The sequence below is a fragment of the Ochotona curzoniae genome, unplaced genomic scaffold (genome assembly GCF_017591425.1).
Source record: "Ochotona curzoniae isolate NIBS_2020 unplaced genomic scaffold, NIBS_Ocur_1.0 contig_4501, whole genome shotgun sequence".
Classification (NCBI taxonomy): Eukaryota; Metazoa; Chordata; class Mammalia; order Lagomorpha; family Ochotonidae; genus Ochotona; species Ochotona curzoniae.
The window spans coordinates 12,986,998-12,997,884 of NW_024466307.1; the positions used below are offsets into that span (position 1 = coordinate 12,986,998).

Genomic DNA, 10,887 nt, shown 5'->3' on the forward strand with positions numbered 1-10,887 from the left:
AACAATCAAAAAGACTCCTGATCAATCTTTAACTGCCATCTTGTGATCCTAATGCAGTTTTTGAAAATGCATGACATAAACAAACACCTAAATTCGGTAACTGTCTTAACGTAAACGGTAACTGAAAGAATCTCAAGAGGTTTTGCTTTCAGTAAAACTGAAAATCTTAGTCATACAAATATTGTTTGGTTATGCGAGGTTGGCTTGAACTGAAAGGTTAGTTTCAGCTGTTAAACTGACAGGAATAGCATCTTTACAGAAACGTTTCAACTGAATTTTCAACCAGAACTTCCCTTTCAGCCTCACCCATCACCTCAAATAGCAGCCCTGAGTCCCAGAGAAGTCATGCACTAATCGGTGTTTTCACTAGTGACATGTTAAATATAGCTGACCTATCATCGCATGCCACTGCTCTCTGTAAATTTCTTGTCAACAGGCATATATGCTGTACAAACTGAAGTGCAATCTAAATGACATTATTAACTGCATTGAGAGCACTCTATGACAAATCTTATAGTTGAAATATACGACACATGAACAAAGTTATTGTGGGACATGTAAGTCAGAAGTCAAGTTTTGCAAAACGTAGAGACTGATCCCAAATGCCCCACTTTCTACTATCCCCTCAAATTCACTTGAATTAATTCACTTGTTACCAACAAAGAAAAAAAATGCTTAATGTTTCATTTTTCGTGAAACATGAAAAGGCAGAGAGAATACAGAATTCTTTACCTTAAATTCCCATCCTTCACTGTCAACACAAGAGAAAAATAATCCAAAAACCTGAAACTTCTGTCTCTGCCACCTTCCGCCCACCTGAATCTCCCACCCCCCATCAGTCAGAGTCCCACATGGGCAAGCATAACTTCAAATATGTAAATGGTATTAAAATATATTGATTCCTCAAAATCTCCAGAACTCAAAAAGTTTCCGAATATTTATGGTTTTATAGGGGAGCTGATATTTAATATCAGCTTTAAAAAAAAAAAACCTGTCCATTTGAAATAAATCTTGTTTCAAGTCACGGACTATTCAGAAAGCAGATTTACGAACTTTATCATCACCCTGTCCACATACTGCATTCTATTTTAGGACAATCAGTACAAGAGTGCTTCAAAATAATCACAGAAAATGGGATTGAACTTTGAGTTTAACTTATGTCAAAATGTTTTAGGACTTATGTGTAGTGTTTCATAACATACATTTTCCTTTAGTTTTATACTATTCTTAGCCAAAAGGCTGAGAAGTGATATTTTCTTTAGTTTTGAAGACCCCTGGTGTAGAAAGCTCACCCTAACCTAAGAGTTACCAAACGGGTCCCATTAGTCTCATTCCTATTTCCAATCCCAGTTATTTCCAATCCTATGGGATCCAGCCATTCCTGCATTTCTCTAATAGCCAGCTTTCTACTAGGTGAAGTTCAATACACAGTGAGTGAGTGAGTGCTTTTGAGAGTTGTTACATGTATTCAACAATGAGAGTAATTAACTCTTCATGTTGCTTCTAGTTTATCTCATGTGTAGAGCTAACTCAAGAAGTGTGTAGAAAAACAAATTGATCAGGCTTTAAAATTTCTGAGTCTCTAAACTACTCTCCTAAAATCCATCCAAATAATTAACATGTTGCCAGAAAACTAGAAAAATGAATCAACTTTATTATGTGAAAAAGAAGCGTTTTCCTGAACTTCTGCAGTTCTGATTTGCTAAAATGCTCTAACTTAAATATATAATTAGTGAACACATTAATGTAATAAAGCCATAGACAAGAGATTTGATTTGCTACCTTCATAATTAGGGAATCATGATCCTATGTTTCTTATGAATAACAGGAGAGTAGTAAAAGAAAATGGCATAATGGATATAAGTAGATTTTGAATTTGATTCCAATAATTTGTTACACTTAAGATATATTGTCTGGGGCCCAGCACAGTGTTCTAGTGGCTAAAGCCCTCGCCTTGAACATGCCAGGATCCCATATGGGCACCGGTTCTAATCCCGGCAGCTCCACTTCCCATCCAGCTCCCTGCTTGTGGCCTGAGAAACCAGTTGAGGAAAGCCCAAAGTGTTGGTACCCTGCACCCGCTTGGCAGACCCAGAAAAAGATCCAGGCTCCTGGCTTCTGATCAGCGCAGCACCGGCCATGGTGGCCATTTGTAGAGTGAATCATCAGACGGAAGATCTTCCTCTTTGTCTCTCTTCCTCTCTGTATGTCTGTCTTTCCAATAAAAATAAATAATTTAAAAAAAGATATCTTGTCTTGTAAAATAATGTGGCTGTTTAGGAAATGTGTTTTATGCCTTTATTTTTATATGAGCTCATTCAAAAGTATAGTCAAATTTATATTTTCCACAAAATAGATGTTGAGTAGCTTCTGCTCCATCTGAGGAAACAGTCATTCAAATTAAGTCTCAATATGAAAACATCACAAATTATATATCCATTCTCAGCAACTGAATAAAATACATTAGATCATATTACTGAGTTGGATATCTTATCCCATTAGGATAAGGATAGTGCCTTCAAACAATAAAGATTTCTCTATTTATTCTTAAACTAACTGTACAGTGATTTCAGTTTGTTAGTTCCCTGTTCCTTGGTGAAGAACATCACAGGTAGTTCTCTTTTTCATGAAAGTGTTTCTATTTCAACTTGAAATCAAGTTGCCAAGCCCAACTTATCTGAGTCCAGCACGTAAAACTTACTATGCCGTATTCAGAAAACCCACCTTATCTCCACAACTAAAGAAGAATTGATTTTCCAGCCTTCTACAGAGTGCTGAAAGATTGTTGAACCAGCCTTCCGAGTGACTTTATCAGTGGTATTGACAAGTGATCGGCTCAAACACAAGTCTCCATCTCTGAAAGAAAACAAAAACGTAGGCTTTGTCACAACAAGAAGCACTTTTTCCATGTAGGACAACGCATAATTGTGTTCAGATTATTGGTGAAAAATTGCAAGTACATTTTTCTCCATATCAGAAGGTATAAGCATGATGAAACATTTATGAGGATTAAGAAAAACGATATATGAGGACAGACATCTAGATTTATTGCTTCTTAGAAAAAGATTTTCATATGAAGAAATAGATTCTGTGATACATAAAGGAAAACAGAACTCCCATTAACTTTTGTTTACAAAATAGGCGCAGGATTTTTGATAAATAAACCTGCCTCTCTAAAGTTGTGACTTCCAAAATTAATGCTATTTTTAGAAGGAACACATGAACACAAGCATACATAACAGAAAAAAAAAAGCAACTTCCGTGCTGAAGTAATATAACTTCAGGGTTTCAGGCATTCTGGGGGTGTACATGGTTCTATGACTTGCTCTCCTTGTGTTTAAAATCTTCCTTTTCACTTCTGCATGGCCTTACTTTACCTGGAAAATTAAAATTACATTGCTAATACTCAATGAATTCATGAAGATAAGTGGGATTCTGTACAGGAAAGTAATTTTCAAAACACTATTCAAGTGCTAATTTTAAAAACAATGTGGGTCTTAAAACATCTCAACAATGAGACAATTTCCTGACAGTTGTTACTGGGGAGAACAGAGACTGTGCCAGGCAGAAGACTCATTCAATGGGCGTGAGGATTAGGGTTAGCCTCTGCACAAGGCTGACTGCCAATGTCCATGGCACACCCTGGGGAATGGCAGTGACAGTGCTGCAGGCGATAATGATACTGGAGAGACATCACCTGTGAGTCATGTATGCCATTAGCACGTACATGGCTGAAAATTTTTTAGCTACAGCAAGAACCTACTCATAAAGATTCACCTGGATTTTATAAATATAAACCCACACTGAGGGAATCAAAAAGACACTTCTTGGCAACACACCAAAACAAACGCAGCCCCCCACACACATGTTCATCTAATTTGTTACACCTCAATCTATAAATTTCCCAGCTCTTAAAAGTTAAAAAGAAGCATAACTCTCTGCTCCATCAAGTTGTTTAAATCTGTGTTTATTCTGTGGGCAATCCTCTCCTACTATCAAAGGAAACTTGACTTGTGTAACAGCTGTTGGATAAATTCTGCAATTGGAGGCTTAGACTGTGGTATTTTGGTTTGCAGTCTCTTTTAAATATGTAGTTTAAATTTGAAGCAGTGCAAAGGATCATATGTATTTTCCCTCTGTGGAATTCAGGACTTCGTGAAATTAGTGTTTTTGAACTGTTCTACTGATAGAAAAAGTATACATTTGCATACTTTTGCATGAATAATAAGAAGAATTTCATAAAGGTCACCAAGGACACAAAGAAACACAGAGTATAATTTTTTTAACCTCTCAGTGGCCTAGAAATAAATTCTCTCTATATATATATGTATATATATATACACACACATCACATTTATATACATATATAACATAGTATATTACATATAATGATATATAATAACTATATACAAATCAAAACATAAAGTTTAGCTTCTGAAATTATTTCACTTGTATGTAGTTATATAAGAAAAATATACCTTCAAGAAAACACATACAAAATACCCTCACCTCTCTGGAAGGGTGGTGAGATCCTTTTAAACTTCATTCCACTAATATTTGGTCTGTCAGTATCACCCTTTCCCAACCCCACATTTCCATGATTACAAATTACTTCCACTACTAGCAACATTTCATATGATAAACAGATGTACTGATTGGCCAGAATTTTTTTTTTTCATTTCTGGAAGCTTCACTTATTGACATGGACATCCATTTCTACTGCCAGAATGACCACTATGATGCACTTAGTTGCAGGGAACCTTTTGAGAACTTCCAAGATGTTTTAAAATGTGCTTTAAGAAGTTTTTTTTTTTTAAGGTTTACTTATTTTTATTTGAAAAAGCAGAGATACAGGGGAAGAGAGAGAAAGAGAATGGGGCAGGAAGATCTATCCATTGGTTTATTTCATATATTTCTTCAACAGCCATGGCTGGGTCAGTCCGAACACACGTGCTTTAACCCCACTCAGCACGGATGCGGGGGTCCAAGGACTTAGGCTGCTTTACATTGCTTTCTAAGATGCGTTAGTAGAGAGCTGGATTGGAAGTACAACAATCAGGAAGGACTTCAAACTGTACCCAATAAAGCGCCTGCACTGTTCATCCCATTGTACAGCAATGCTGGTCCCTAAAATAGCTTTTATAAGAGAAGAAAAAAAAAAACACCACCATGTTGTTCTGTCTTTCGTGTTGATTGCACTAATATGATGATGGGTCATATTTCAGACTTTTTTTTATCATTGGAGAGTACTTGAAATAGAAGTACTTCCATCTCGTCATACTGCTATTTCTGATATCCACAGAATTCATGAATTCATGTGGGAAGAGGCCGGGCTCAGCGTCACGTGAGACTCCGGAGGAGATTTCTTTGTACAGAGTTCAGTGGATCCCCAGGGATTTTTCATACTTGACCTTGGTAGCCTTCTGATTTAGAAAATGCTTTTCCTTCCCATGAATGCAAGGCATGAAGGATGTTCCCACCCCTACTTATTTCTCATTCCAGACAGCTCTTGACTTCTGGACAGCTGCACCAAAAGGAGTTTCTTACACAGAGCTTGCTACAAGAATACTCATCAAGTATTTCTAAACAGAAAATAACAAAGTATATCAAACACACCATTCAGTCTAACGGCAATATAAAGCATTCCTCATTACATGGTATTGAGAGAAATTCAGTGAGTTGATCATCCATGCGATATCAGTCCCAGGACAGTCATTAGCTTGATAGTGATCAATACCCAGTGAGCATTACCTTGTATCTACACATACATGACATGTGAGTTTCCAGGTTTTGCCACACTTTATATTATCAGTTCTGTATTAATAATAAGTATGATTAATTTCACTTCATGAAGTTTGTTCCTAAAACTCCTTCATTGAACTCCTCTGAAACTTGGCTTTCCAATGACTGTGGCCCTGTTGGACCATGTTACCCGTGCTTCTTTATACAAGAATTTAAAAAGAAGAAGTTACTCTCAGTCAAAGCCTAGCACAAGTAGCAGATATTTGTGCATTTCCATTACTTACATGCAAAAGGTTTAAAGCTAAAGAGTCACACCTTCAACTTTTACTCAGAACTTCAGCTAGCACTGCAAATGTAACATGAAACAAAGAATAAATTCTGGAATTCTTGATGGAAAGAGGTGTATTTTCCCATCAAATGAGTTGCTGGCAACAGCCATGGAGTTCCTTGCTGCTGATTTGATCATAAGTGCAGAACTAGTACTATGTATCATTTATCAGGGAACATAAAGTACTAGTTGAATTAAAGTACTGGATAATAAGAAAAATATGCTGAAATCTTTATTATTTGTGGTTCATAGTGGGGGGTGTGTAAAGAGCTTTGAAAAATAATAAAACAAACATTTGTATGTCATCAGAGTTTCTTTTGTGCTTCATGTAACTTAGGTTACATTAAATGAGAATAACTCAATGTTCTCCCTATGGCAGCCTTAAGATACATTTCCCCTGAAGCCCAAAAGATCATACAGACCCAGAAAAATTTTAAGTCAATTGGTGGGCTCATTAACTAAAAATCAGACCCCAGGTGCGGTAGCCTAGTGGCTTAAGTCCTTGCCCTCATGTCTAGGGATCCCATATGGATGCCAGTACATATCCCTGCTGCTTCTCTTGCTATCCAGCTCCCTGCTTGTGGCCTGGGAGGGCAGTCTAAGGCTGCCCAAAGTTTTGGGACGCTGCACCCACGTGGGGGACCCAGAAGAAGCTCCTGGCTCCTGGTTTCAGATGGACTCAGCACTGACCACTGCAGCCACTTGGGGAGTGAACCCAGAGGATGGAAAAATCTTTCTCCTGTATTTCTTACTCTCTGTGAAGCTGCCTTTCCAGTATGAATAAATAAATAAATAAATAAACAAATAAATAACACGAATAGACCACTTAATAGTCTGAGTAGCATTTGAAATACTCTTAAGGCAGGATTAGAGGCAATTGGTGTGTTTTCTTGTAAAGAATAACTACTTTCAGATCCAAGAATTATTAATTCACTTACATTAGAGTAATTCTTTATTGTAATTGAAAAACGGGAATTTGGAAATTTTTCTGCTGGCGCCCTCCCCCTGCTCATTGGGAATGTGAATGGGAGGAATGCTCAGGGCTTTTCACAAGAGGAGTGAAGTTACACTAACTCTAGTTGGATCCTCCAGGCAAGAGGGCACAGGGGGCCAAACAGAGCAAGGAGCTGGCCGTCTGTATTGCAATAACAGGAGAAGTAGAGTTGAATGTGGGGCTGGGGGAATGTTAGGAGATTAAAGGCCCCCAAGACAGGTCTTCAGTGAAACTGCTGCCCACCCGCAAGGCAAGCAGTGCCCCCCAAAGGCCAGAGACCACTTCGGTTTCATCACTTTTGTAAAAATGCAGCCTTGGTCTGGGCTGCGGGGCCAAGCCCCCAGGCTCCTTAAACTCAGCTCAGCACTGGCCTCTTCACGTCGCTTGGATGGAAAGAGAGCCAAGGAAATGATGAGATCAGACCGGTGCATGGACTGTTGAGGAAGCACGCTGGAGTTCAACCCGGAGCTTAGATGACAGGCTGAAAGCTTCCTCCCGGGAAACCGGAGAGCGCTCCATGGCACAGCTCACAGCAGCGCCCACTCTGCGGGGGTCAGGAGGAGCTGGGTGGTGGCCAAGGCACCCAGGGTGCTTCTTGGGCTGGGGTGCCAGTTCTCAGCCTCACCTCTGCTGGACTGCCATTGCTGGCTTGAATTAAGCAGCTGAGTTACCCGCTGAGCAGCCAGAGTGATAACGGAGGAATTCTGATTCCGGCTACAAAGGCTTTTGCTGCCCCCCCCCCCCCTTTCTCTCACCCTTGCCCACCTCTCCCCAGGATGAGGAATAACCCTAACGTGCACCTCTTTTTCTGTTCACTTAACCCAAGCTCCTGCCCCCACGGCTTCTGCCCGGAGCCAGGAGGAAACCTCAGATGGGCTTGCAAAGGGCGCGGGAGAAATCCTGGCAAGGGTGGGCGCCTCTGCCTACCTCCAGGTTCTTCTTTGGCGCTCGGGGCCGCGCCCACCGGCCCACAGCCTCCAGAAAAGGGACACAGGAGACAAGCGCGAGAAACGCGATGTGTCTGGGCTCTGTTCTTTCCTCTCAGGAACGCGAGACAGAGGGGGACACCGCGGGGACATCGGTGCCCCCTCGCCAATCCTTTCCCACTGGCCCCGCCCACTCCTGTTCTCCAGGGTCCACAGCACCCTGGCCTGAACCTCGGCCAAAACCTGCGGCTTTGTCATTATCCTCCGTGCCCGCCAGCTCGGAAGGAAACAAAGAACCTCGACCCTCAGGCCCCAGCCTCCGCCTCTCACCAGAGCTCCCACGCGCGCATTCAGCACCTTCCCAAAGACCCCTTTGTCTGCCTGGAAAACCCAGGTTTACCGCGGGTGTCCACATCCACGCCCAAACTCCTGTCTTCTGACAATTGTGCCAAACTGGAATTCCACAGCATTGATTCCTGCACCAACCTCCACCCACAGTTGGGGTACCCCCTCCAGCCCCAGAATAAACCGTGCACAGCTAATGGCTAACAAACATTCGGTCCCATCCTGATTTTCCTGTTCCCTCTCCCAGCCCCACTCGGCGGTAGCACAACCGTCCTGGTTGTCATGGTGGAGTGTTGTCTAAGGTCAGCCCAGCGTCCTGCTCACAGGCTCCTGACAGAGGGAAGAGCATCTGGATGAGAAATGGGAGTGCCCGAAGTTGAAGAGTTCGAGTGTGTGTCTCGGCAGTCCTGTGGTGCGCGCGCTCACGCGCACCCACTCGCCCCGGCACACAATGGCAGGGCCACCCCATCTCCGTTTGAATGCAAGTCAGAAAACAAGGAACCCCGGGAGGGCATTTCCCCCTGGCCCGCGGAGGATCTCCTAAAGGGGAGTTTGGGCAGAGTTGACAACCCGGCACAAATCCTTAGAAAACGTTTCCAAATCCGCCAGAAAACGCTTGCAAGCCGTGCCAGAGCCACACCAAAAGGCACCGCCTCCTGAGTGGACTTCAAAGGCAGGCGCGGAGGCCAGGGGGGAGGGAGGAAGGAAGTGTGATATTTAGAGAACTCTATCGGGCGGGGGAAGATTCTAAACTCACCCGAACTAGAGGACCCGGTTTCTTGCTCACACTGGGACCGTGCGTGACACCTCTAGGTTTTAGTGGTGGAAGAATAAATGTGGAAGTGTCCTGTCGTGTTGGAGTTTGTAAACCAGATCACAGTGCACGGAGCCATTCAGGTGTATTACAATAACAATAATAATACATAAGAAGTATTGAAACTCAAGAGATGTATTTCCTGCTTTCGGACTTTAAACTTGAGCCTTTTAGGAAACCCACGTTCTCTGTTACGTCCCCAGAGAGCTGAGGCTTAGAAAGCAGGAAGGGCGCCCATGTGCTAGAACACCGCGCAGATGACAAGGACAAGGGCGCACGGTCTTTGTTGACACTTGTGCTGGCGGCTTCTCGGCGTGCGAGTGAGCCTCGCGCCAGCACAAGCGTCACCACCCGGCACAGGGCAAGTTGAACTCGGCGCCGCGCACAGCGCAGGGCGGCACACGCACCTCGGCGGCAGCAGCCTTTGTTATTGAACGCAGGGCACCCAGCAAACGCAATCTCCAACGCGCGCGCGCACCACACACACACACACACACACACGACCCGAGTCATCGCTCTATTCATCTAGACCCCGTTTCATTCGCGACTGGACTTTGTTTTTCTGGGTCATATCCTGAAATGAAGCTTTGCATTTACCCAGCGAGTTGCGTTTCCTGGTGCTCCTCAGTTCTTGCTATTTCTTTTGTCTTATAAAATATCAGTAGCAGACTTATGGTGCAGATGGTCCACCTCTTCCTAATAGAGCGCATTTTGGGTGTCCGGAAAAGTCCTGGATGCCCCGACTCCCGCACCTTCTCTTGATAGGAAGGCTCCGTTTTGGGGAGATGGTCGCAGGCAGCGGGGCGGGGTGGGGGGAATCCGTGAAACGCGAGAAGAGCGTGGAGCGGGATCCCGGGATCGGGTCGCTAAGGGTCCTCAGAGGCCAGGCTGCTCCAGTCCTGGAGCGCCGCGCGGCGTCCTCCCGCGTGGCTCCTCCAGCCCAGCCTGAGTCTCTGCGTGTCGCCTCCCTGGGGCTCGAGCTGCTTGCCAGACCAGACACCTTGTGCAACGGAGGTGGCGGCCGCTTCTGCAGCTGGGCTGGGGGCGTCACTGGCCCTTCCCTCTTGCTAGCAGGGAAATGATGAGCCCAAGCAGCCAATCACGGAGCGGAGGGGCGGAGGCTCTTTTCGCCGAGCAGGGGAGGAAGCTCCCAGCCGTGCACGCTCCCGCACCCGCGCACACCCGGACTCAGGGTCGCACATCCACACACACACACACACACACACACACACACACACACACACACACACTCATTCCGTCGGACACGTACACAGACACAGGCACACGCGAAGCGTCAGCTGTCGGGATGCGACGAAGGGAGCCCTAAGCTGGCCCATCAGCATCCGCGTGGAGAGGGAGGCTCACGTTCGGAGACACCTTAGGGACGGATCCCGCGGGAGGAATGCCTAGGATGGAGCCTGGGGGGAGTGAGGTGCCCCCGGGGGACGGAGACCCCGGGGTGGGTTTACAAGCAACTACTTGAAAGAGATTTCGCCCAACACGTGAGTGCCCAGATGTCTCCGGTAACCCACGCGCACCCGCAGGTGGAGCGCAAGGGGCGGGAAGCCAGGCAAAGGAGAGAGTTCGTTACTCGGTGAGCACCTGAGCCCGGAAAGTGCAGGTCCACGTAAGGACCGAGCAACTTGCTGGCCCAGAGTTGGAGGTGGATGGCTGCTTGGATCCTGATCCCGCAGGAAGCCGGGGAGGGCAGGGGTTTCACTGGGAACTCGATTTGCGT

The 10,887-nt window shown here is 44.5% G+C and overlaps 1 protein-coding gene across 1 annotated transcript in view; it reads right to left on the reverse strand.

Annotated features, from left to right (window-relative positions):
• The window catches only part of ST8SIA4 (ST8 alpha-N-acetyl-neuraminide alpha-2,8-sialyltransferase 4), an 80,696-nt gene extending 70,523 nt beyond the window's left edge, over positions 1-10,173 (reverse strand). The window contains exons 1-2 of the mRNA XM_040986092.1: positions 9,747-10,173; positions 2,725-2,856 (exon numbers count right to left, since the gene is read on the reverse strand). Of these exons, the coding sequence (XP_040842026.1) occupies positions 2,725-2,856; positions 9,747-9,859 (245 nt within the window). The 5' untranslated portion in view covers positions 9,860-10,173. The remainder of the gene's footprint in view (positions 1-2,724; positions 2,857-9,746) is intronic.
• Between the last annotated feature and the right edge of the window lie 714 nt (positions 10,174-10,887).